The sequence below is a fragment of the Anoplophora glabripennis genome, unplaced genomic scaffold (assembly GCF_000390285.2).
Source record: "Anoplophora glabripennis isolate ALB-LARVAE unplaced genomic scaffold, Agla_2.0 scaffold252, whole genome shotgun sequence".
In the NCBI taxonomy this organism is placed as follows: domain Eukaryota; kingdom Metazoa; phylum Arthropoda; class Insecta; order Coleoptera; family Cerambycidae; genus Anoplophora; species Anoplophora glabripennis.
The window spans coordinates 408,721-435,974 of NW_019416370.1; the positions used below are offsets into that span (position 1 = coordinate 408,721).

General features: G+C 35.5%; 4 protein-coding genes across 8 annotated transcripts; all 4 read right to left on the bottom strand.

Annotated features, from left to right (window-relative positions):
* Positions 1–1,715: 1,715 nt before the first annotated feature.
* Positions 1,716–12,325, bottom strand: LOC108910414. Of its 5 annotated transcripts, none has more exons than XM_023454290.1 (2): positions 12,094–12,325; positions 1,716–2,433 (listed from the first exon to the last, which is right to left on the bottom strand). In XM_023454290.1, exon 2 carries the CDS (start codon positions 2,424–2,426, stop codon positions 1,968–1,970), a length of 459 nt encoding a protein of 152 aa, XP_023310058.1. In that variant the 5' UTR covers positions 2,427–2,433; positions 12,094–12,325; the 3' UTR covers positions 1,716–1,967. The 5 variants fall into 5 exon arrangements, with proteins under 5 accessions (XP_023310058.1, XP_023310060.1, XP_018570517.1 ...); XM_023454292.1 differs by lacking the exon at positions 12,094–12,325 and adding an exon at positions 9,343–9,539; XM_018715001.1 differs by lacking the exon at positions 12,094–12,325 and adding an exon at positions 6,971–7,130.
* A 3,426-nt stretch (positions 12,326–15,751) lies between these two features.
* On the bottom strand, positions 15,752–17,565 carry LOC108910431 (juvenile hormone epoxide hydrolase-like). The gene is made up of 4 exons (XM_018715022.1): positions 17,316–17,565; positions 16,509–17,247; positions 16,163–16,397; positions 15,752–16,099 (listed from the first exon to the last, which is right to left on the bottom strand). The coding sequence occupies exons 1-4, from the start codon at positions 17,499–17,501 to the stop codon at positions 15,895–15,897; spliced, it is 1,365 nt and encodes a 454-aa protein (XP_018570538.1). The 5' UTR covers positions 17,502–17,565; the 3' UTR covers positions 15,752–15,894.
* A 2,307-nt stretch (positions 17,566–19,872) lies between these two features.
* LOC108910428 (juvenile hormone epoxide hydrolase-like) lies at positions 19,873–21,647 on the bottom strand. Its single transcript, XM_018715019.1, has 4 exons — positions 21,423–21,647; positions 20,601–21,339; positions 20,220–20,454; positions 19,873–20,142 (listed from the first exon to the last, which is right to left on the bottom strand). The coding sequence occupies exons 1-4, from the start codon at positions 21,606–21,608 to the stop codon at positions 19,938–19,940; spliced, it is 1,365 nt and encodes a 454-aa protein (XP_018570535.1). The 5' UTR covers positions 21,609–21,647; the 3' UTR covers positions 19,873–19,937.
* A 781-nt stretch (positions 21,648–22,428) lies between these two features.
* Positions 22,429–26,457, bottom strand: LOC108910439 (juvenile hormone epoxide hydrolase 1). The gene is made up of 5 exons (XM_018715036.1): positions 26,220–26,457; positions 24,762–25,137; positions 24,324–24,689; positions 22,850–23,087; positions 22,429–22,739 (listed from the first exon to the last, which is right to left on the bottom strand). The coding sequence occupies exons 1-5, from the start codon at positions 26,403–26,405 to the stop codon at positions 22,496–22,498; spliced, it is 1,410 nt and encodes a 469-aa protein (XP_018570552.1). The 5' UTR covers positions 26,406–26,457; the 3' UTR covers positions 22,429–22,495.
* Positions 26,458–27,254: the final 797 nt, after the last annotated feature.

Sequence of the window (27,254 nt, forward strand, 5' to 3'; positions counted from 1 at the left end):
CTATGTATTAATTTTTGGTTTGTTCGGCATTTCTGTTGATATGAGACTTCTTTAAAGTTAATTTTAAGTATAAACGAGGTTCGTGTAAATTCTTGTAACTGTACAGTTTTTATATTTTAATAATTTTTTTATTAAAGATTTTCCAAATTTCTTCCGTTCTTGTATATTGTACTTTTTTTTATATGTTATAACAGTGTTTGTTTCTAAAGAATACTCTTTTCGTAGTGAAATTTTATTTGCACTGTATGCACAAAATATGGTTTGTTAATTTTGGTAAAAATTATTTTGTTGTTCGATTTTATTTAAATAAACAATATTATGAATGCTTTTGTACTTATTTCAACAGTTACAGCGTTTCAAATTTCATTTAAAATAGATTATTGCAAGATTTCATAATTTTATAGCCAGTACTGCACGATTTAAAACAAAATATTTGACTTATGGCACTTAAAAATATCTATTGCTAAAGTTTTCTGATAGATAAGTGTAAAATATATATACTCGTACCATAATACGAATGCTACCAAGTAATCTCGAGTCCATGGTATGATTCAGTCTAAGCAAAGTAGTTTTTTGTACTTTTAATGTGAATTTTTACAAAGAAATCCTCCATCTTGCTTAAGAAAATTACGGTAGAAGAAGAAGAAGAAAATGTGTGTTTGATCTACAGGGAACAGGGAATTATAAGCAACGGTAAGTACATCTGCACTCGATATTATTAATTTAAATTAAAAAATCATGGAAATATTTTATTTAAAATATATTGCACCATCTCATAATTTTATAATTTAGTACCATATGATTTGATACAAAATATCATTCAGTTTAAGACAGTAAAGTTAAAAATATCCAAATACTAAATCAATTAGCACAATTCGAGACATGATAATTTAAATCCTAGTAATTGGTACCAGTTTAGACGTTTTTCGATTACGATTCTATAAGCAAGAAATATATTCAATATCAATTCCTCCAATGACAAATTGAATGAGATCAATTCTCAATAACATTCATTAAACTAGTTTGAATTATTTAGCTATTAACTATTTAAAACTTATTGAGCTAAGAAAAGTTTAGAGAGCTAAACGTTATCATTTATTGCTTTCCATCGAGAATATTTCATTTAAAATTGAGTATAACTCAAAACCATATTCGAATAGATTTTCGTCAAGTTGGACGACTCGTATTCGATATATACAGGGAATACTTAAATGAAGTATTATTCTCTCTCTAACCACAATATCGGGATCTACTAGTATCCGTGCTCTTCATTTAAATATTCTCTATGCGGAGTGTTTCAGGATTAACTTGCCCAACTTAAAATTTGAACCTGAATGACCAAAATGAGAGAAAACAGTTCAATGCCCTGAAATTCTTAGTTCTCGAGGTTGTAACTTAAAAAATTTTGTATAGTTTCCAAAATATCTCTGAAGATGCTTGATCGGGACTGACAAGACCTTGGTTAATGACTTCTTTAAGATTAATTAATCAAATCAGCGGTCGGATTTCTAAAATATTCAGTGGCCAAGTTTCTAACTCTACGTCAAGCGTCTTCAGAGACATTTTGACAATTTCCTCCAAATTTTGAAAATGAAACGCTTGCAGACGTAGGACTTTTTTCACGTCAAGTTTTAAGTTAATCTGAAAACGCCTTATATTCCAAATTTAAAACCACTCACAAAATATCAAGTCAACAATAAATCAAGAAGAAATAATACTGTTCCTGTGGTATTTATATCACCATTTTAATCAATATAAATAATTATATTTCAAAGTTTCCGTGATTTGCCTGCCAAAATGAAAATTAGCTACCTCTGGGTCTCGGTATTCCCCCGGACAAACGTAGCTAAACAATTCCCATACGCAAAAACAAAATAACCATCGCATCTTCCACTAAACCACCCGACTGGGTTCCAGAACCTAAGTTTTTACTACTTACACACTACACCGTCCGAATTATCACACTTTCATATAATAGCGCACTCACAGCACTGCATCGTATAGTACAGGCACTTCACAGTACAGTTCTCGTCGTCCTCTTCAGCCTTGACGTCTTTCCGGGGGTCCCTGCTGGGTACCCAGACACCGTCTAACCTGTCCAGGTCCCCATTGAGCTTCCTCTTCTCCCTGCGGTCCTTGTCTTTGCCGGAGAACTTCAGCTCCTCCAGCTGGACGGTCTGGTCGGGGTCAGAGGACCTCCGTTCGTCCTGGGAGGCGTTGTTGAGGATCGGGGAGTTCAGGTCCTTGCTCTCATCCTCCTTGTCCTTATCCTTGTCTTTCTCGGGCTCCACGAGGACGGTGGCGTGGACGACCTCGCCGCCGCTCTGAACGGCCGCGTCCTTGGAGGTGGTGGGGGCGGGCGAGGTGCGGCCCTCCTTGAAGTCGAAGATGTCCGTCTGGTGGGTGTTGGGAGAGTCTCCCGACATTATGGACCTGCAACAGGGGGTTTAGGTCAATGGGGTTCTACTTTTGAATATAGCCATGGTAAATTTATCTAATTTACAATACATGGAATGGAGAAAGGCATAGAATTAAATTTAGAAACATTTAAAATAATTAATTTTAGTTTTTTATAATAAGCATTTATTTTTATTTAGAAATTTCGGAATTGTAATATATCTCCATCCACATTAAATTAACATTTTTGTACGTAAGTATCAACGAAGACTTGTACGTTCCTACATCTGTAATTCCTCAGTGGACCTTAAATATCTCGTGCATAAGGACCTCTACAAAGACTAGCGATAATGTAACATCGCCACCTAGATTCATATGAGCTTAGCTTAGCTAGGCCTCACTTGCAGTGTTGCCAGATTCTCGAAAATTAATGTCGCCACTTTAACGGGAAGAAATAGCCAAAAATAGCCAACCTTCCCTTCCAACATTAAATCATAATCATATGCAAATATTTGTTAAATAAATGCAGGAATGCAAACCCATTATCTTCCGCCCGTTATTTACGTTTTCTGTGAGAACTTGATTTGAGAACAGCTTTCTTCAAAATTAATTAATTTTGGCAAATGACACAAATATAAAACAACTACTCAAAAGAAAACAAAAAATAGCTATGTTATAGGTTAAAAAAATAAATTTGAATACTCCACAAAAATATGTAAATAAATTTATGATAAATTTAGGACATGGTAGATGCTCTAAGTCATTTATAGTTTGAATTATTTCTTCCATTTCCCTTACATTTTTAGTATCACACGTGGCAGTCTCTGTGTTAAACGTGTTTTTATAAATATCTGAAGTAAATTTTTTGAGTTTATCCATAGTTATAGGGCAGAAATTAAAACAGCATTTCGGACTATTTCCGGAAAACATTATTCTTATTCTTAAAATTGGTTAAAATTATAATTTTTACTTTGTAGCCATGGTGTAGCCTGAGATTTTCATCATGTAGCCATTTTCTGTAGCCATAACCAAATAAAAAAATGGGTAGCCAATGGAGATTTTAAATAGCCAGTTTGGCTACAAATAGCCCCATCTGGCAACACTGCTCACTTGTTCTTCGTGAACTTCCGGATCACGATCGGAGCTTCCGTTTAAACTGCTGAAGTCAAATTTTGTTGCGGGTACATAAACAGTTGCCGATTTAATTCTTTTGATTTTAGTTTTAGTATAAATAATCCTCTTAATATTAAATAAGTCGAGATTATAAATATAAGTATGAGTAGTATTTATTTATGTGAGGTTCAGGAGTGTGATGAGAGGCTAACTTCCGTTCATTTTCGGAACCGATCGGATAGATTCGCGTCGTGTCGTGTTGTGTCATTTTAGGCGCGTACAGTGTAGTGTGTAGTGTACTGTGTGTAGTATGCAGTTTGTGAAGTGTCATGCAGTGCAAAAATTTAGTTATACTAGTTCTAATTATTCTGATTAAAATATATTGTGTAATTTGTTTTAGTGAATAGTGCGATAGTGAGATCAATAAGTGCTAATATAATATATGGACAAGCTACAAGAAATTAAACATTGCTAAGATATAGCAAGTACTTATACATTAAGTACTTACTTCAGTTTACTAGGCATCTAAGCAAAATCTTACATCTTACATCTTATAAGCAAAATCTTACATTAAAATAATCTTACATATTAAAAAAGTTGGTCTTGTTTGCTATTTTCAATGCAAAGAGAACATGCATTTTGGTCTAAAATGAGTTTTCATTTACAAAAATTACCCTAATCTACAGGTGTTCGAAATCTAGGTAAAACATTTTTTTCTTGTCGTAAAATACGCGAACAGATGCAATAATTTGATATAATAAGGAACTCCGAGAAAACCGTAAATATATACATCTCGGTACATAGCTTCTACGACTATGTTGAAAGCTAATAATAATGCATCTATCTGTCTTACCATCAACATACTGTTTGGGGACATTAACAGAGGGAATTCCGTCCTACACTCTATTTATAAAGTTTCATTTAGAAAGGGGACCATTTGTAAGGGTGTAGAAACGTATATTGCAGTGCCATTTGCTTTAAAAACGGTACAAATTTGTCAAAGATACATTTTCTTACGATAAAATACTTTTTTCATCTTTAAATCTAAAGAATTGTAGTTAAATTGGATGTGGGAGTACTTTTTATTGCTTTTTCGATCTTAAAACTGATGTGATTTCACAAATAATGACTTTACAACTTTTCTATGTAACTAGGTATATAATAGGTATAAAAAGGTAGACCCACACTGCAATATGTTAGACATATTAACACAAAAACAAACAAATATCAATCTTACACTCGTTTGCGAAAACTCCACAATAATTTTTCGTTGCTCATCGCAATTTTCTCTAACTAGGTACCTAAACTGTCGAGGTGAAATTCAAACTAAATTCTGCCTTATCGCGAGTAAATAACTATTTTGTCGCCGCTGTTTTTACGGGCAAAAAAGTTTGTCGTTTATAAATCATCTGAGTGTTTATTTTTAGCGATTCCCTCAAGAGAAAAAGACGCCTAACCCTGAGCTAAATGACTATACCTGTTTGACCTTGAGAGGCTGCAGAAGCTTTACATTTTACGGCGATGACGATATTTCCTTTTGATTCGAAACCGTGTCATACGGGGCGGTCTATTAGAATGCGATTAAAGAAAATAAAATTAAAAAAATGTGCGTGCAAACAAATATTCTAAACGTTTTCTAATATAGATTTCTGGTATTCAAAAGAAGGAAAAAGTTCCCCGAAATTTTATACACGCTAGAATCTAGGCAGCTGAGAATAACCGTTTAAGCTTCACGTCAGATTTAGAAGTCAAACAAGATAATGATTATGGAACAATCGGTGCTCCAATTTAGACGTAAATGATTTACATACCTCGCATATGACAATGACAACAAACAAACAAACGGCACTATCATTGAAACAATAAAATTTTATCACAAAGTTATAAACTATAAACAAGAGCATAGAAACATGTAAAGTCCTTTAAAAATTATTTCAGTGCTTTAAAATACCCATATAAAAAAGAATATTCGGCGTGCGGTTATTAAAACTGAAATTATTTGAGTATTTGAGTAAACTACAAACAATTGCGTGTTAATGAGTATTTTTTGTGACATTTGACGACTTCTGTCTTCAGTCGCTGATTAAAATAAGCACAACACGTGATACAAAACAAATGTCGGTTCCTTTCGGTAATCAAAGGGCTGTCTTGTTTTATATCATGTTGGCTTTGTTCAGTCTAATCCAAACATGGATAATAGTCAGATGGCCATGGCGTATGGTATTTAACAGCGAAGTAAGTGTAGCTTTGAAAAACCAAAGGGCGCAAGGAGCAAAATTAGAATAAATCTGTACATTTAAACAAAACATGTGACCGGGAAATTTGTTTTTTATCGATTCAAGTAATGTTTTGCATATGTTCATTTGCATCTACTATGCACAGTGTTTTTTTATAAGGAAAATATTTTTTAACGTAAATACAGATGTGTTGCGTCAATTTGAAGTTCTTAGAATACCGAGAAGTACCTACGTCTTACGAAATAAAAAACGTGGGCAAAATAGAAAATTTAATTTCGCAATTATCGCCATAAAGAGTTTTCCAGCTTTATTACGGCTATTTTATTTAAAAATATACTTATTTTAAGCTTATAAGCATGCATGCTAATGGCTATTACATATTTATATTTTTATGTCATCATGAAGCTGGAATCCAACATTTCCAGTTGTATCTCTTTTTAATTCATCCACCCCACTGTCAACAATCTTATCCAAGGCCTCATTTTGGACAAAGCAAGTTGAATGAACAACACACATAAAAAATTTCCAATTCCTCCTAGTAGGCATGCATTCACGTTCACAAACTTTGGGGAAAGATCATCTCACCTTTTGACGGTATAAAACAATAGCTATTGCAAATTTTCAATTTTTATTTTACCTACGTTTTGCGGGCGACCCTAGATTTGACGTTCGTACCACGACATTACTTAAAAAGGGAAGATATACACTACACAATACACGCTTGTAAACAAATGCACATAACAAAACAACAGGTAGTCGCGCGTCCACTAGATGGACATTTCGGAATTCGACTACCATCCAACGGCAGCCCCCGCGATAAACTTTAGCTCCATCCGCATCACATCCGTGATCTAGACGGCCGTGCTAACTGTAAACGGCCAGTCATAGTGCACTGTGGACGGGACTGGAGTGGGGGGGCTTTGTTAGAAGCCGCGAGGGCAACAAAAAACCTTTACTTCCGATTTTCCCAGAACCGGGGACCATTTTAGGCGAAAGGTTCCCACAAAAAAGGTTTTATACATCCTGTTTAACCGATTAAGAGAGCAGGTAACATTTCATCAAGTTCTGTGGTTCATCTTTGAACGAATTTTGAATTGTTAACGTCAGCAGACTTTTAAAATTGTCATTTTTTCGGACCTCAATTCGTGTTGATTAAGTAAAAGTTAATGTTCATTAATATTATCATAATGTGTAAAAAGTGAAAGCAACATGTAAAAACTTACAGTATGTGCTCGATGAAAAACAAAAATACGACATATTCCAGCCACAGCCTCGCGAGACACATTCCAAATCGAACGAATTGCTGGCGAAACTGAAACGGAATTCTTAATCGGCACATGACACAGTCGATTAGACAAAAGAAGGTGCTATTCATCGAGGTGGGCAAACTAGATACGATCCGACTGACCTTAGCATTAAATGCTGACAGAAGTCTCGTTGTGATAATTGTTAGTTGATTTGTAAATCTGCATCGACCTGGCTGTGTACGTCATAACAATTGAAGCGCAATTTGCAAATTGATAAATGCGTGTTTTATATTAGTCCAGACGGTTTCAAAGAGTCCATATTTGGGTGAATCGTATATCCACGGAGATTTTTGGCTTTTTGGCTTTCAAATATCACTAGAAATGTATCTTTTCAAGAGTTGATTTTAGGCGAAAACGGAAGAGGAAAGAAATGTTTGTAATTAAATTTTACAAAATATAACTAATTCGGCCAATGTTTAAACAAGCGCCAGAGCTCTCCTAATTGACGGATTCGAATGTTTCAAAAAGCGTTTGAAAGCTTGAGAGCCCTTCTATATGCGATTAAATTTTCAAGTATCTAAGGGCCTTGGTTTTTACTGTGCAAAATTTTGAAAATTTAGAACTTTTTTTTCAAAATCTGGATTGCAAAATTATTATGTAAAATCTATGGAACCGATTTTGATGAAATTTGGTGTGATGATTCTACATAACATGAACTTTTCTTGAGCCAAGTATGAAAGTCCTATACCCAACTTAAAGACCCCAAAAAAATTCCCTAAAAAAATAATGTTTTTAACTCAATTTTTGGCGATTTTTTCGATTTTTACAATAACAATAATTTATAATAATAAAATTTAATTACAAACATTTTTTTCTTCTTCCATTTTCTCCTAAAATCAACTCTTGAAAAGATACAAAATTAAATAGGAAGAAAAACATGACATTATTCGAATTTTTTTAACATATTGTGCCGCCAAAAGTTAAGCCCACGTTTTTTTATGCGCATAGAAAAATTTTCATTCTTAGTGGTATTTGAAAGCCAAAATGCCAAAAATCTCCGGGGATATACGTTTCACCCAAACCAAAACAGGTACCGCCCAGTCTACAGGGTGTCTCATAATTAGCTGCCAACCCTGAACAGGCCGATTCTATGATCAAAACTAAGTAAAAAAGTTCATATGAACATGGGTCCGGAAATGCTTCCTAAGGGCACAGGGACCCATTGAAGAGGGAGGAATGGAAATCATTTTTTTGCAATATCTCTCAATCGCGTTGTGATAAATGAATGAAATTTGGTATACACAGCTAAATTTTGATGAGCAATTTGATGGACTAATCCATTTATTTCCACAAGGTCCATTGGGGTGGGTACGGGGGGGCCCTTGGTACTTTGCGTGTGTAACTTTTTCATCTTTGACTTTTTAACAAATTGGACAGCAAATTCCGTTTTCCCGAACTGTTTTACGTTAAAAAGGTACTCTTGTTTCAAATCGTTATCTTTAACGGTTTCTGAGAAAATCGCTCTTGAATTAATCCCACTTTGGTCAATTTCATAGTAATTTAAACAAAAAATAATAATAATAATTTTATTTTCCTCTCTTTTCCATTTAAAGAATTAATTTTTATTTAATTTAATTTTTTATTATTATTTTTTTATTAAAATTAGATTAAATTTAAACAAAAAAATTTTTTTGTTTAAATTACTATGAAATTGACCAAAGTGGGATTAATTCAAGAGCGATTTTCTCAGAAACCGTTAAAGATAACGATTTGAAACAAGAGTACCTTTTTAACGTAAAACAGTTCGGGAAAACGGAATTTGCTGTCCAATTTGTTAAAAAGTCAAAGATGAAAAAGTTACACGCGCAAAGTACCAAGGGCCCCCCCATACCCACCCCAATGGACCTTGTGGAAATAACCCCTGTATAGTATATTCAATTTAATGTCAGTGCCCGAACATCTACAAATCCTTGTTGCTTGTCACCAACTTTATATCATTTTCGTATAACTTAATTCAACTAAATTTAAAAATGACTTGTACCACAATATCTTATTTCGCCCAAAGCTCAATTCATTGGTCGCTACAACCGAGCCTTGGAAGCTATAAATGTGTATTCCTTCTGAATTTTACCCACACATAGAAAATCGTGTGGGTGGACGATTTTAACTCTACGTGGACGAGCATAAAACACCTTCAAATAAAAACTAGATAGAACTTGACGTGACATACCAGATGGTCTCCGAAATTCTCATGTGTCTTAGGGCCTTGAGGTGACAGAAACACGGGGGCTCTTTCAACCACACCGGCCACATTTTCCCCACTCGCACCTACATGAATTTTGACTTACTTCTCGACCTGTCACTTCCGACTGCAACTGTCCCTCGACGAAGCAGCTTCCTTCCTTAGCAACAACACGTCATTTTGACGTCTGCCTCTGTAAACGCTACGGTTTATCCTTACAATACTCTTCTCGCACGGATCCCTCAGCCGAGCCGTCTCTCCGTCCCGTTGAGCATCGTTAGCGACGCGCAGAAAGACCAACGGGAAAAGCCAGCCAGGTGAAACCAGTCGCGGAAAAAATGACACCGTTCGATTCGTTTGTTAAAAACAACTGAATTTTTACGGGGATTGCGGAATCGCTGGGTGACGTTCCATCGTACTCGGTGATGCAATTTAACAGAATCGATGATAGTTAATAAAAAGAGGCTGGGGCCAGTGTCGGACAGGCTAGGTTTATTTAAAAAAATCAGTCGTCGACTGTCTGTCATGTGAACCCTTGTTTAGACTTCTAGTCTGGTGACTAATAATAGATAGTCACCCTTCTAAAGACGAATTCAGCGATATTATACCTACTTTTTTGTCATAGTTGTAAGAAAAATGTAAAAAATTGTCTTTTATATCGTACTGACGACTATTTCAAATAATCATAGTCCTTTTGTACTTTAAAAAACGTACCTACTCTTTATTAATCTTTTTCTACTTACATCAAAGCATTTTTTTCTCAAAAAAACATCAATAAACACATAAAATTCACCAGAGTACCTTAGGTAAGCGAAAAACAGACAATTTAAATTTTAATTATGATTGTATGCTGAGATAAAGTCCGTAGTCAACAAGTATCCAAAAAGTTTGAGCAAACCGGATGTATAAAAGATTTATCTGGATCTCGAAGGCGAAGAAGAAAATCCTCACTCATCCATTAGATCTATCTCAGCTTTCAACTTAGTGCTTAGTACTATATACTAAATTATTGTTTTCATTTAATTCCTCCATTTTTTGACAACTATGACAAAAAAGTAAGTATAACCTTATATCGCTCAATTCGTATTTAGAAGTGTTATCTATTTATACTATAAAATATAGAGCGCTCTATTAAAAAAAATGTCAGTAATGTTATAGGTCTGCCAAACATGGCTCAAAAATATAGAAAAGTTTCGGCGATTTTTTTTAAATTTCAACTGGAAAAAAATATGAATTTTGTTCTAACAGTTTTGGGACATAATATATGTAGAGTACCACTGATCTATAATTTAAAAGATCTTAAACAAGCTAACTATAAAAATGTTTCTTTTTCAAACTGAGTGAGCAACAGGGTCTCCGGAAATCAATCCACTTGGATTATTTCTGCGAAGACTATTACATCGGAAGTACTCAGGAGTGAAGTAACTGATTTTTGTACATTGTCTTTGATAGCGTGAAAAAATCACGATAGGCTCCAAATATACCCGCCTCTGTTCTGACTTGACAAGGTAAATTACTTCCGTTGAAATTTAATATCTCACATCCTACACCGCACATGGTTTTATTTACAAGTTTAGATATAATAGTGGCACAGTGAAAAACCAGATAAGTTGACCCAAAAAATACCATTGTATTCTAAATTCTACCACTCGTTCTGGTGAATGGGATTGAAGTCTAATTTCTATTGTTTATAATACATTCATTATTTGAAACAAATTTGCTTTTTAAAGCTATTATTACATTGAAAAATAACTGGGCCGGCTTTATTCACAATTGATTCATTTTCAAAATACGATTGATTATAAATTTCGATAACATTTTTTATGTTCGACGTCAATATTTGTTCTCATCGACATAGCAGATAACAAGAACATAATATTCAATTTTTTTCTAGTTAAAAGAAAATTAAACAAACAAAATATCTGTTCCGCTTCATCGCGCAGTCCCGTACACAAACCTCTGAATAATAAATTAATAAAAGACCATGAAATTCGAGTAGGTTGCTCTACGCGTAAAAAATACGCTGAGCGAGGAACTCAAGGCTTGTGAAATCACGCGAATGTCGTGTCACAGCTTAATACCAATTTTATCCAGGTTTTAACATCTTGCGATTCTTCATTGGACAAAAATTCGCGATAGGGGACCAAATATCGATTTTCTGTCAAATATAATACGGCTCGTTTATTATTCTCAAATATTAATCTCGTGTTTGTTGTCTTCATCGTGTTCGAGAAGTAGCCTAATGATTGTAGAAGTTGTATTATTTTAAAAAACATTTTTGTGAACGTTGTAAACAGAAATGTCACCAATAAAACCGTTTCGTTGAGGAAAACGTGCTTTCAAACACTTAAAAACGTTTAAATAATGTATTAATTTACAAACAACGTTGTTTTAATTTCAGGAAAATACGTAGCTCGCATGTTTCATAATTGGAACGTAGAAAACTATTAATTTTGATTAGCTTTAATAGTGGGGCCGCGATATTTTACGCTTTATCAATTCACTAACCGCTTATTTGCTTAATGGAACAATAGAATCGATTATTGAAATAATTATTGTTTTTGTGGCCTTTAACAACAAAAAAAAGAATTATTTAGTTTTTTTATCGGTATTAGCCCAATTCCATTCGTTCACAGTGAAATAATAAGCAAAGACAGCAAATCTCGTCTAATGTCTAATAATTATCTTAGCTAAGCAATAAACAAAATATTTACACGCACACAGGCTACTTGATTGTTTATAAATAGCGATTGTCACCATACGAGGTCAGCTCGCCAACCACGGTATTCTTGAAATTACGCGTAAGTATTTTCGGCGTCAAACTACTAAGCGCATTGAACCACATCCATCCACTTACCTCGTAGGAGAATCTCCATGCGACACGTAGTACTTGTTCTTTTGCTTGTTCCCATGGGACCTGAACCAGAAGACCCGCAGGCCTTTGCTTTTCTTCTTTTGTTTGCCTGCCACTTTAACGGGTAACTAGTCAACAGGTTGTCGTCACGACAGCGAGCGGCGTTTGTTTTCGTGCGAGCGCAAGCTTTCTAAACTCTCGGAATAATTCTCTCTCTCCGCGTCGCGATCGCACTAATGCAACGACAATGCACACAGCAGGCGGAGGAGAGAAGGAGAACACTTCGGCCGTTGTTGGTCTCGCGTCTGGCGCTTTCCCTTGGGATTCCACGAGATTGTTGGGGTGAATAAGGGGCGGTACGTTGCGTCATCCATCAAATTGGTGAATGGAAATGTCGCCGGTCAGGGACGCGCAACTGGGGAGACGAAATTTCACTCGAGATAAAATCGGAACCCCACAAAATTCTTAGCACCGCAGTTTTCGAGGGCGTTGAACACGAATCTGAAGTTTGTTTTGTAAGGTCGAATCTAATTTTCAAAAAAAAAAATATTTCATTAAAATATATTTATTTAATATAATCGTCATATGTTATACTCCGAATTTCCCCTGTATAAGCCAGGAAAATGAGCTGAGAAATTTCATTTCGCGACTTTTTGTTTCGGCAAGCTGAATTTATCACTATAGATGCTAAATATTATGTACATTAGTTTCCACAGTCATAAAAATGGGGGGAAGATTGTTTATAGAGTGGTTATTTGTATAATTTTTACGTAAATTCACGTTTTTCGCTTATAATTTTTTTCCGTTCATTTCCACGAGAAAACAGTAAAGTACTTTTTTTTCGTTTTCAAAAAAAACTAGAAAACTAGCCCTCGAGCGTTAAAAAATATTGGTTCGATCAAAAGTTATAAAAAGAAGTTTATTTATGACTTTTGAATTAAACATTTATAAACTGCGTTATTATTACCAGAACGTTTTGGCATCGCATCGTCCCATTCCTTATCACTGTCTAATAACCCACACGAAATCTGGAATCGGTAAATTAAATAGTTTACAAGTTATGGCCTTTTAAGCAAATTAACTAATTATTAGTCTGGACAATCCCGAGGATCTTCCACAATCGCACTGATTTTTTTCATGGTAAACTTCATAATAATAGTTCTTTAATTTCATGCAACCTGGAAATTTTTTTTATTTTTTAGCCTTAACTGTAAAATGAAATATACGACGCACGAGCGTGATATAGTTATATATTATTACATATTCGGAAAGCTTATGAAAAAAGCTTTAAGTTAAAAAAAAAATCGTCAAGATTCGTTGAAAAACAATGGAGCTAAAAAATAAAAAAAATTACAGGTTGCAAATTTGAAATTAAAAAAAATACATAGATTTCAATGTATTATTATGAAATCTACCATGAAAAAAATCAGTGCGATTGTGGAAGATGCTCGGGATCGTCCAGACTAACAATTAGTTAATTTGCTTAAAAGGCCATAACTTGGAAACTATTCAACTTACCGATTCCAGAATTCGTGTGAGTTATTAGACAGTGATAAGGAATGAGAGGATGCGATGCCAAAACGTTCTGGTAATAATAAAGCAGTTTATAAATGTTTATTTCAAAAGTCATAAATAAACTTCTTCTGTTTATAACTTTTGATCTAATCAATATTTTTTGACGCTCGAGGGCTATTTTTGTAGGTATTCTGAAGACGAAACAAAAGTACTTTACTGTTCTCTCGTGGAAATGAACGGAAAAAAGTTATAAGCGAGAAACGTGAATTTACGTAAAAATTATACAATTAACCACGCTGTAAACAATCTTCCCCCATTTTTATGACTGTGGAAACTAATATGTTATTGTACATAATATTTAGCATCTATAGTGATAAATTCAGCTTGCGGAAACAAAAAGTCGCGTCCAATTCTATATTTCCTGGCCTATGTAGCTACTTTGTCAGTTGTCCTCTGAAATAAGGTGTCGCAAATTCACTTCTAGGGGCAGCAAATGGATTAAAAATGGCATCTGGAGAAAACAAACATATTTAAGAATATTCATAGCAAACAACATTGTTGTGAGTGATGTTTTTCCTGCTTTCCGTTGTCAATTCCGTACAAAATGTATTTATCTTGTTTTTCCTTGCTGACTATCTTGACTTGGCCTGGGCGTAGCTAGGATTTTTGCTAGGGGTTTTGGAGGCAATCAGCGACCTACCGATATAATTAAATTTCGAAACCTAAACATTTTTTGAAACTTGCAGCATGCAGCAACAATTAGTTTTTTGCCCGCGGCGTTTTCTTAACATAAATCGTCGTTTCTTCTGATAGTTGACGAGTATAACCGTAAATCAGTTTCGGTCTTTGATAATAAACTTGTACAGGTACGGTTAAAAGTAATCTGTAAAAGATATACTTAATTTTCTGAGTTAATTTAAAAAAAACATAGACTATATTGCAATTTTTTTATAGAAGTACATATACTCTTGAGTACACTGCTGCAAGATGCTAAAGAAAATAGTTGGTGTTTTTAAAAGTTTAATATAATATTTTTGTTTCAGTGTTCCTTAAATCCTGCTCAATAGGACATCCACAATGGTTTAGTGGTGACTGTTAGTGATAGTGACTATAATTGACTAATCGGCGTTATGTTGATCGCCGTGATCAACTCATTGACTAAATTCATTGATATCCGTTGATTGGTGAGTTGAGCCAGGAACGAGTATCTCTAGAAATATTCGATAATTTACGTTATCGTTGTATTTCTCGAGTGTTAAGGACCTAATTGCTTTCTTGGAAGAGGAGACCTAGGTTTGAGACCACCGGGATATCAAATGTACATCTCGGGTTATTTGAATCTCCTGAGAAATCAATTGTAGACTCACCCATTTCGCGTTTCGCGAGTGAATGTGCCAGGATATGGTCAGGATTCTGGATTCTTCGAGGGAGTTCTATTTGCATGATATTATGAATTTGTCAGTGTCAAATTTCGAAATCTTTGTAATTCCATTGTTGGTGCTCCTAAATTTATAAGCATATTTCAATTCGTCTTATGAATACTCCTCTTTACAACAAATTAAATACCGATTTCAAACAGCTCCAGTACTGAATACGTTATTACAATAATTTTCACTTCTCGGATTATTATTAGAGTTCGTTTTTTAGCTTTTAGACAAACAGCCAGGCTTCCTTTTCGTAGTTAGTAGCGTGTGGTGCGGTTGAAGCAGACTTTTTGTTCACCAAAACGGGAACCAGACGACGGTACCATAAAAAATATGCAGACAATGAATTTATGTACGCAGACAAAAGGTCTGTTGGAACAGAACCGGGAACTTGTCGGGCAACACCTTGTATTACGCGGCATCATTGATGCCTCTTCTCTGTTAGATGAAGACAGGGGCGTCCCTAAAGATTCCACCCCAGGGAATTTTAAAAGAATCGGAAATATGTTTCATGGTTTCTGACAAGACTGCCATTTTATAGTTTTATTTATAAACGTATGTCTTGTTCTACTCAAAAATTATACTTATTACATACTGCAAACACGGAACTAAACATGTCCTGTGCCGTGATTACTAATTATTCTAATCATGGACATGGTACTAATTGTAGGTTATAAAAAAAACACAACAAAGCAAGAAAATAGTTGATCAGAAACATGATTTTTATTATTCTATATGCTTTACATCATCTCTTTGTGAAACAGTGAAAAAATCTATTCGCCAGTTACTGTATCAACTTTTATTGTAGGTGAAATAAATTATTTGAGTACCAAACTTACAGCTCAGATCGTCCACAGAAACATTTTTAATTTAAAGTTTTTGAAACAAACGAGATGATGTCTTTGACTAACAAATCGCTTCCTTCCAATGCCGCAAAATGACCCACTGACTTGTAGGTGTTGTAGTGCATCAAATTGGTGAATTTGTCTCTTAATATAGACTCTGGTTGGTACATAAACTCGTGTTCAAAAAAGGCACACCCACAAGGCACACTTTTGTCGATCGGCAAGCTAAAACAAAGACACGGTAATCACCAATTTCATTCAACCTAATGTGAAGAGTGACGTATTTACTTATGTACTCCTATCTCGAACACCTTGACGTTTATATTCTCAGCATAAAGTCTGGACGACGTGGTGGAGGTTTTCGGAAACCAATAGTAAAATAGGATTATGTCCAAGAGGGTTGTCGTGTTGTATTTATCCAAACCTGCGTCAGGTAGGTGGATGTTGTCTTTGTTAGCGGCTACTGAGAATTTTTCCAGTACATAACTTAAGAGACCCTCGAGAGAGTTGTCTAAGGCGAGGCCTAAAAGGGTGAAAATTGAGAGAATTTAAAGCGAGACCACAGAACAGTGAACGGTAAGATATTTTACTAGTGTATGGACACAACAGCTCGCCCCAAGTTCATTCAACTTACCTATGCTATCAGGCTTGGTTCCTTGAACATGATAATAACCGTTCTCCGTGAGACAGAACCTGATATAATCAAACAGAGGGTAGAGCTTATTCTCAGATTCTTTGGCTACTATCAGTGGAGGGTACAAACTTCCCAGGATAATCTTAACTAAAGAAATGTACCGCAGGGAAAAGCAAAAGTTCGAGTGGAACCCCAGTACAGCTTCGGGAAACAGTGTTGTGAGGTGGGCGCCAACAATTCCACCCCAGTCGTTGCCATGGACGTAGAACCTTTCGTGGTTGAGGCGCCTCATCAGCGTCAAGAACACGTGGGCTATGTTGTGAGCTTGGAAGTTAGGCTTTCTGGGGGCGGAGGAATATCCAAAACCCGGAAGAGAGGGTATCACCAGCTCCAGTAGGAAGCTGTGATTGGTTTGCTTTGTCAGAGAGGGTATCATGCTGGTGAAGTGAATCACGGAACTAGGCCAACCGTGCAGGAGTAATATCGGAAAAACTGGCAGTTTTTCGGGATTGTCGGGTACAATGTGGAGAAAATGGATAGTCAAGCCTTGTATTTGAGTTGTGAACTGGGGGAACTGGTTCAGGAAGTCTTGTCTTTCGGTGAAGTTGTATTCGGTCTTCAAGATGTGTAGATATTTGTAGAGGACTTTGGGGTTAAGACCGTATTCGTGATGGGTTGTTTCTAGGGATGGCGTTGGTGGTCTTGAGATGTTCAATCTCAGTTCAAGGTCTTGCAACTCCTAAAAACTTACATTTTACAGAAACGAGTTGGATTTTTATTAAACTGCAACTTAAAAACTGTACTTACCCGCGTGGTGACATTGATTTTGAAGGGGCGAATGCTGATATCATCTTTTCCTTCATCTCCTTCATCCCACCAAGCTTCTTCTAATTTTGGCGCTTCCGGAGCTTTAGCCAGTAAGTAATATAAGTAAGAAGCGAAAAGAACAATCACTGTCGTGGATAGACTTCCCAGCTTAGCATTGAGAGCCATTTCCACAGTCCCCTGATTTTCTACTGATGGCAAGTTCAAAGTTAAACGTAAATAAAATTATATCTGGTATCTACATGCATGTTCTTTTTGAGTTATTACATGTTTACATGAGACGTGAGGTTCGATTAAAAAGTGATTTTACCGTTTTTTATTTGCTTGGAATAAAGCGGTTTGAATAAATGTTTTGTTACCATAACAGCCAATATAGAAATGAGTATACAGGGTGTTCGACAAGCTCTGTGACAAACTTTGACAGATGGTAGCTTGACGAATGAGATTTGGATCATTTCTTATCTGGTTAACTGCATCCTGAATTATTTCAAGTAACTACTGACATACTTAGTGATTTCAACATGGTAGACAAGCCTCTTCATATGTCCCCATAAATAAAAATCCAAAGGATTTTGATCTGGGGAACGTGGTGGCTATGCTATTGGACCTAGTTGACCTATCCATTTATTCGGGAAACGATCGTTTAACCAAGCAGTTACTTGTTACTCTTTGTGGTGGTGCACCATCCATCGTGCTGTTACCACATATTTTGAACAATTTTATGTCCTACGTTATCAAAGAAATCAAAAAGATTGTTTTACAATAATTCAAAACATGTACAGGCACTAAATTATTCAGGGGATAATCTAAGGAATTTTAAGAACTACCCAAAATCAATCACCCTATGTTAACTCAAAGAAAGCGCTCGAAAAAATCGATTTGTGTAAATAACTTGTTGTTCCCATAAAAAAAAGCACTTTAGTGGTTAGTGTCAAATGAATCAAATCATATTTGATTAATAAAGATTAACTAATGCTTAAACTTTAATATAAATAATAATTATTGTTATAATATATTGGAATCGAACGTATTGTTCATATAAGAAAAAATGATTGAAATTAACCCACCTGCCATCTGTCATGGGGCTTGTAGAATACCCTGTATAATAAAAATAAACGTAGGAATCATTTTCATTAACTGCACAAATAAAATATCCAACTTTAAAAATTCTTCCGATACTGTTAAAAAATCAGGCTTTTAGAATATAAAAAATTAAAACTAATGAGTTGAAATTAACTTTTCCTACTACTGTTATTTTCTTTATTTTGAAACAACAATAAATACAATCGGCACTTTATAGTCCTTGATTTAGAACTTTTACAGGGTGATCCATTAGAACTTGGCAATGTTTTAAATACTTGAGGAAAAATCCGGTTAGTTGACAAAAGCAAAATGGTGGTCTTGACCACATAAGCTTGAGTTTAAAGGTAAAACAGATCCAAATCTGTTTACTGCTATGAAATAGTCTAATCTAAATGAAAGAGAAATTCATAACGTTGTTAGAACGATTAAACATGTATTTTCCATTGACTTTTAGCCTGTGAATTAGGCAACTCTTTATTCAGACCCTGTGAATAGTGGGTTCCATATCTACAAAATAGTAACTTTTTTCTTATTTTTTTCGGAGCAGTTTCTTGCTTTTAAATATATGTAAAAATTTGTCATTATCTTCTGGAATGTATTTTATATTTTTTTTAAAACTCCAGTGAATTATTTTTGTGATTGAACATGTTTATCTAAAAGGTTGTTAAGTTGTTAAAAATGGATTGTAAATAATCACTCAGTTTTCTTCAAAATTCACTTTAAAAGGTTTTAATAAATTCAACACACGTTAAAAAATATATTATTTACTACTGTGCAATATCAATACTAGGGTGGCCCAAAAAAACGATTATTTTTTTCGTGTCTCTTGTGAAAATGTGTTAGTTTATCACGTTTTAAGAACCCCTTCAAAAAATCAGCTCAAAAAAATTTTTTTTGGAGGTCGCTCAAGATTTTTAAAAATTTCCAAAATCAAAAATATAATTTTTTCAATTTTTTTTCTACTTATTTTATCATTTCTTTACTTCTTCTAAATTTCTTGAGGCAAAATTTACTACCCCACTGTGAGTATCAAGTATTTATAATTTAATAATTTAATTTTTTTAAATTTAAGTCTCGTGATTTATTTCTATTCTTTTGTTCATCAAATTCAATAAAAAAAATATTAGGTCGCTGGAAAACATAGATACACTACTTTGAAAGTTGAAATAATTATGAGTGACCTTTAGAAATTAAAATATCGATTTGAGATTTTCAGAATCGAGATTTTTTCAACCTAGAAAATGATAAAATAACGAGAAAAAAAATAAAAAAAAATCAATTTTTGACGATTTTGGAAATCTTGAGCGACCTCTAAAAAATTTTTTTTTTAGAGCTGATTTTTTGAGGGGGCTCTTAAACATGATAAACTAACATATTTTCACAAGAGACACGAAAAAGTAATATTCGTTTTTTTTTGGGCCACCCTAATCAATACAGATACTGGTTGTTTTTTTATTAATATGATTGGTTGTATAATAAATTAACTACATGGTTATCAAATTTATTAGGCTTTGTCGATATCTAATTTAAAGTCTTTGAAACAAACGAGATGATGTCTTTGACCAACAAATCGCCTTCTTCCAAAGCCACGAAGTGCCCCCCTGATTTGTACGTGGTGTAGTGCACTAGATTGGTGAATTTGTCCCTCAGTATATTCTCTGGGAGGTAGACAAACTCGTGCTGGAAAAAGGCACAGCCGCACAGGACCTCTCTGTTAACGGGTAAACTGAAACATAAACATAACAACCACTTCAATTTTTCTTTCATTTTCTTATCATAGTAACTTATACACGGCTTACTTACTTATGTACCCCTAGCTCGATAACCTTGACGCTTAGATTCTCAGCATAAAATCGGGCCGACGTGGTGGCGGTTCTCGGGAACCAATAGTAAAACAGGATTGTATCTAGGAGAGTTGTCGTGTTATATTTATCCAAACCGGCATTAGCGAGGTGTATATTGTCTTTGTTTGCGGCGACTGATAACTTTTCCAGCACGAAACTCAAGAGGCCTTCGGGAGAGTCATTCAAACATGCTCCTAAAAATGGGGTTATAACATTTAAAGAGAAGTGAATAAAGATATATAATCACAAATTTGTATTTTTTTATCAAATTTTTCTCAGAGAAACTCTGTTTTTTATTCAACGACCATTTTTTCCGAAATTCTGAACCTCCAGAACTTACCTATGGTATCCGGCTTGGTCCCTTGGATATGCAGATATCCGCTTTCAGCTAAATAGAACCTGACGAGATGCAAAAGAGGGTAGAGCTTATCCTCAAATTCTTCCCTTACCATGAGCGGAGGGTACAAACTCCCCAGGAGAACCTTTACCCCAGAAATATATCGAAGGGAAAAGCAAAAGTTCGAGTGGAACCCCAACACTGCCTTTGGAAACAACGTCGCGAGATCAGCGCCTACGACCCCACCCCAGTCGCTGCCATGGACGTAGAACTTTTCGTGATTCAGACGCCTCATCAGCGACAGGAACACCTGGGCTATGTGCGGACTTTGACAGTTTGGCTTTCTAGGAGCTGAAGAATATCCAAAACCTGGTAGAGATGGTATAACAAGTTCTAAAAGGAAGCTTTGATTGGTTGGCGCTGTTAAAGTTGGTACCATTTTGTAGAACTCCACTACTGAGCTAGGCCAACCGTGCAGGAGTAATATCGGAAAAACTGGCAGTTTTTCGGGATTGTCGGGTACAATGTGGAGAAAATGGATAGTCAAGCCTTGTATCTGAGTGGTGAACTGGGGGAACTGGTTCAGGAAGTCTTGTCTTTCGGTGAAGTTGTATTCGGTCTTTAGGATACGTAGATATTCGTAGAGGACTTTGGGGTTAAGGCCATATTCGTGCTGGGTGGTTTCTAGAGGTGGCGTTGGTGGTCTTGAAATGTTCAGCCTAAGTTCAAGGTCTTGCAACTCCTAAAACGTAACATTTTATGTAATGCATAGTCTTTACAAACTATTTTTTAATGAGAAAATACCGCTTTCAGCATTAAACTTACCTCGTTAGTGACATCAATTTTGAAGGGGTAGATACCGACATCATCTTCTCCTTCCTCTCCCTCTCCCCACCAGGTTTTCTCTAATTTCGGCGTTTCCGGTGTTTTCATCAGTAAGTAATATATGTAGGAATATAACACAACAATCACTGCCACAGATAAGCCTCCCTGTGTAGTCTTGGAAGCCATGTCTAAAGTCTGCTGATTTTGTACTGTCACTGTTCTGTAGATCTAAACTGAATAAGGCTTATGTAAAGTAAATTGTCCTTAGATTGTGTGTAATAGTTGTTAAAATGCTTGTTTTTGATAAATTTGTTTGTTGCTTACGCATTTTCATTGTAGCTCATAAAAGTCATTGTAAGGCAATTACTGCAAATTAATAGATGTATGTCAAACTTTAATGTTTAATTCGAAATAATTTTGATTAACCATATAAGGAAAGCAATTTTCTGCTAATTTGTTAAATATTTTTAAAAATCATGCAAATATTAACATTTTTAGATAAAAAAATTAAAGATAATAATTATTCAATAAGATTTTATTTGCGTATTCTACAATAAACACAAAAATTTTTTATGTATATACTGTTTTGTTGCACTTAATATCCTTGATCTATCACTTCTATAAGACTAAAAGTAACACATAACAACGGTGTATATTTTAATATTTGCAGGTATAATAAAAACCTTTTTTTAAATTTTCGACTGGCGCTAATAATTTCAATAAACATTGGGGGAGAGCATCTGTCTGTGATTTTTTTATCATTCCTATTACTGATATTGAAAAACCATTTTTTCTTATCAGTCGTTTCGTGTTTTGTAGAAAAGTCGTATAAATTGTCCCTTTATCAGTTTTAGTCCATATAGTAGTTTCTATAATATCAACAATTGGGAATCTTGTATATGAGATTAAATATTTTTTGCATGTTTGGATTTTCAATATCGAAGTATTGTTAAAGACGTATATTATCTCTCAGTACCAGCATATAGTGATCAATGAAAAAGTTAAACTCGTTTTACAAACATTTATTATACAACTTCTGTAACAAAATCTTAAAATTACTTCGATTTACGAGGCTATTTCTTGGGAGACTCTCCGTCTTCCTCCTTCTTCCGGAATTCTTCGTTGAACTTCACGAACTTCTCCATGGCGTCGTGGATGTCGTTCGCGAAAACGTCGGGCTTCTGCATGGCCGCGAAATGACCCCCTTCGTGGTCCGTGAGCTGCAGGAGGTGGGGGTAGATCTCTGGCAAGAGTCCGTCTGCTGCGTAAAAGTCGTTTGAGAACCTGGCGCATGCCGTTGGTACCTCCACTGGATGCCTGCGAAGGATAAGCTTTTTGAAAGGTAGTTTTTGAAATTATGAAGAAAAAGAAACTCCTTCAAAAAATTCTGTGCATAAATCGCATAAATTGAGTTTCCGTTTTCTCACCTCAAGATGCCCAACCCCATGTGCTTCTTGTTGAAGGTTTCGGCGTACAACCTGAAGGAAGTGGTCGCCGAACTCGTTGCCCAGTAGAACATGATGTTATCGATAAGGGCCGTATAGGTGTATGTATCTTTTAGGCGGCCTCCATCATCTTGAGACAACCAAGTTCTGTTGGTTCCTGTTATGAATTTTTCGAGGATGTAAGCTGCCATACCGATAGGAGAGTCGTTCAAGGCGACACCTAGAATATATATTTCATAACACGTTACATTACTTTTATTAAATTTTTTCGCAAATTTTAGACCTCAGACCTTTCGAAACAGGCCCCTTGGTATTAGTAGTTCGAAAAAAAAATGGTCCGAGAGTTCCACTTGTCATAAAAATTACTAGATTTAGGGAATTTTGTTTTAATCATTACCAATACTGTAATGAGAGCTCCACTTGTTATAAACATCACTGGATCTAGGGAATTTTGTTTTAATCATTACCAATACTCTAACGAGAGCTCCACTTGTCATAAACATCACTAGATCTAAGGAATTTTGTTTTAATCATTACTAATACTGTAACGAGAGCTTCACTTGTCCTAAACATCACTAGGTCCAGGGAATTTTGTTTTATTCATTATCAATACTGTAACGAGAGCTTCACTTGTCATAAACATCACTAGATCTAGGGAACTTTGTTTTAATCATTACCAATACTGTAACTTTGGTCGCCTAATATTCAAAGTCGATATAGTTTGCCAAGATTTCCGCTTATTTTCAAATTGAGTTATGTTTTTTAAAGAACGACTTTTTAAGTAACAGTTACATTTTGTTGAATAAAAATAATTATTGTGATAAAATTTCTACAGTATTTATAGTACAGTCATTGAAGCTTTTCGCCTCCCAATTCTTTGAAACGAACCGATTGACTTGAAATTTGGCAGATAGTTAGAGAAAAGGTCAATGAACATTAGTCACATAGCGCCGATTGACGCTTCCACCCTGTTGGGGGTTGACACCCCTTCTCGGGGTTGGAAATTTTTTTTCAGAATTAACGCTGGAAATCGATAGAGAATCAAATTGTGAGCAAAAAATATTCGAAGAATTTTTTCGAGAAATCAATAGTTTTTTAGTTATTCACGATTAAAAACTTGGAATTTTGAGTGAAAAAGACAATTCAAACTATTTTTCGCGAATAATTAAAAAACTACGCATTTTATTAAAAAAGTGTAATGAACAAAACTGTAGCTTATAAATAAACAAAGAAAATTGTTTTTTATAAAGTGTTGTACGACCTATACAAAGCGAAATATGATTACTTGTTTCAATTTTTTTCACTTAGGGGTATTTTTTACCCCAAAAAAACGTAAAGCGTCAATCGGGCTTATGTCACTTTTGAACTTGAGCCTAAGATGAGTCTTTTTCTAAATTTTCACGCAAATCCATGCAGTTTCAAAGAATTCGGAGCTAAATAAAAAATACAGACTCACCTAGTGTGTCAGGTTTGGTAGACTGCAGATGCAAATAACCAGTTTCCCTAAGTTTTAAATAAAACTGTTCGCTTAAAGGGTACACCCTGTCGTAGTGCTCCGGCTTGACATACCAGGAGGGGAACACGGTGCCCAGCAAGGTCCTGAGGTACGATTTGGGTGTATATATCGTACACATGTTGCTGTGGAAACCCAGCACCGACTCGGGAAAGAGGACAGCCATGTGCTGGAGAATAATGGCCCCGAAATCACCTCCCTGGACGTAGAACTCCTTGAAGCCGATGTCGTGCATCAGGTTCTTGAAGAGGACGGCCATTTGGGCGGCGCCGAGACCAGGACGGACTGCTCCTTGGGAGAACCCAAAACCTACAATTATTTTAATAAAATGAAACGTTCTTTAACACCGAACTCTGTTGCTATTTGATAAAAAAAATCAACCTGGCAAATGTGGGGCGATGATCTCGAACATGTACTTTCTCCCCTTCTGCGGCTCGGCCAGTTTGGGTATAATATCGTAAAACTCCCTCACAGACCCCGGCCATCCGTGCAGCAGCAACAGCGGCAGCTTCTTGTAGCCCTTGTACTGCCCCCCGTTGACGTGCACCACGTGGATGTCGAGCCCTTGCACTTTCAGAAGGTACTGGGGGTTCTTGTTGAAGTACAGCTCTCGCTCAGTCCAATTGTACTCCGTCCTCCAGAACTGGACGACCTCCTTCAGGAGGTTGGTGTTGAAGCCGTACTCGTGCTGGACTCCCTCCAGGGGTGGCGTGATGTTTCTGTGGTACTGTAGGCGCCATTTTAATTCCTTGAGGTCCTGGAAGATAAGGATATACTTTTATGATCTTATAAAGGAATTTGTTTTCAGTGTTTAGTGTAGAATCGGTGTTTGTGTGTCTTCGTTGTTAAATTCGTGTAAGGTACTCCATTCGAATTAGGTCATAAAACCTGAAACTTGAATGTTGATGAAATTTATGGAAAAGGCGGTCATTCCAAAGATCAACATGTGTGCCACACGCCCGCCGATTCAATTGACCATGAAATTGTTGCTCCAACTATATTGACAATTTTAGAAAGAGTTAAACTTTTATTTTCAAAGTTTTACATTGATAGTTCATGTAATAAACGCGCTAGCAACAGTAAAGTTAATGTTAATGAACGGTCTATAAGCGGGAGAAGGAGCGCAAGGCCCGCGCACGCGCGTGGACACCGCCCTCGGTGATTTTTTAACCGAATTTGAAAATTTTAATATGGTTAAAAATACGTATTATTTGTTAAGTTAATTATTTTTAATGGGTAACATTGTTAAAAACAATTAGACATATCATTTGTTTAGAACCATATTTACGTTCCTAAAAGATAAATGGAAATTAATGTAAAAAAATCGTTTTTTCTTTTATCATAGAACGGAAAGACGTATTTATATGTAATACCTTTACAGAAAATTCGAAATGTTATTAAATAAATCCAGCTTGACTTTTGGATTTGCGATATTTAAGTCTGGTGTCACCAGATGATTGATATATTAGAGATTATTATACTACAAACAATGTCGTGACTTAAGCAAATCCATTACTATCTTCGATATATTCCCGACGTGTTCTTTTACCATTTGTAGTTTCCTACAGTATTATCACTACCCGAGATAATTAAATTAGCAGACACATTAGAAGCATTTCTCATGAAACTAGTGCATATTTTAAGACATTTTTCCAAAAATTTACCAATATTTTCCTTCTAATTATTCCTCACAGAAACGTACGTTAAAAAACTGAATATAACGTCAGTTTTTGGATCAATCCGTTGCCGATCCTTCCAAACGCAATACCACAAGTTACGACTTAGTGCTAAATAAAAAAATTACAATGCAACGAGATGGCAACATCTCTATCAACTCACTCTCTCCGATACGGTGATGTTGAACGGCTCCAGCTCCAAAGTCCAGTTCGGTTTCGGCTTAGGGGTGCCAGGTCCCCACCAAGTGTCCTCCAGGTGGGGCAGGGGCGGCGGTTGCAGCAGCTGGTGGACCTTATAGCCGAAATAGACGGCGAAGCCGGCAAGGGCTAGCAATAGGTTGGTTTTCATCCCCGTAACGTTTTTTGGCTGAGTGGCAAGTCGTAACTGAACTGTGTGTCTGTGAGCCTCGCCGTAGGTAACTGATTATGTCTCGTTATCAGTGAGATAAGTAGAACACAAAGCGGGTTCCTTATAATTCGTTGTAACAATCTTTTGTGTGCATGTTCCTGTAAATGTGTTCATTAGACATCTAAGAGTTCTAAGGAATCGACTAGGTATGTTTTTGATAATTTCTTAAAGGATCCTCACGCCCCAAGAAAGCACGTTCGATTATTTTCTGAATAGACATCGTATACCCAGAAGCTTTCAAAATACCAAGAAATACTTTGAATAATATTATTATTATTATTATATCTCTAGAATCTACAAACTTACGTAAAATGTTTGTTTTAAATATACTTATAGCAAATTCACTATTTCCAGCTATAAATATGTAACAAACGCTCTTCAGTAAAATTTACTTACAAAAAAATTCGAACAAACATTTGTAGTCGTCTTACCGCATCTTTACAATAAGTAATAACGTGTTTCGTGTGCGTGAGTATAATACTTCTACACCAGGAAAATTAGCGAAAATAAAAGAGAAACTCGAAAAAAGTCCTATCCGCTAGATTATTGTAAAATTGTCTAAAGGAACATAATACAAGACATCTCTCGTCTCGTGAGTCAAAAACTTTTTTTTAACTAACTTTTCTATTTAGACAAATAAGTGAGGAAAACAGTTTTTTCACTTTGCAGGGAAAACCATCAATTTTAGCGAAAAGTGACTCTCAGACAGCTTATAGGGAGTAAAATTATCTACAAAATGAGACTGGTTAAATTAAAATCGGTTAATAAACAAAAAAGTTATTGCAAAAA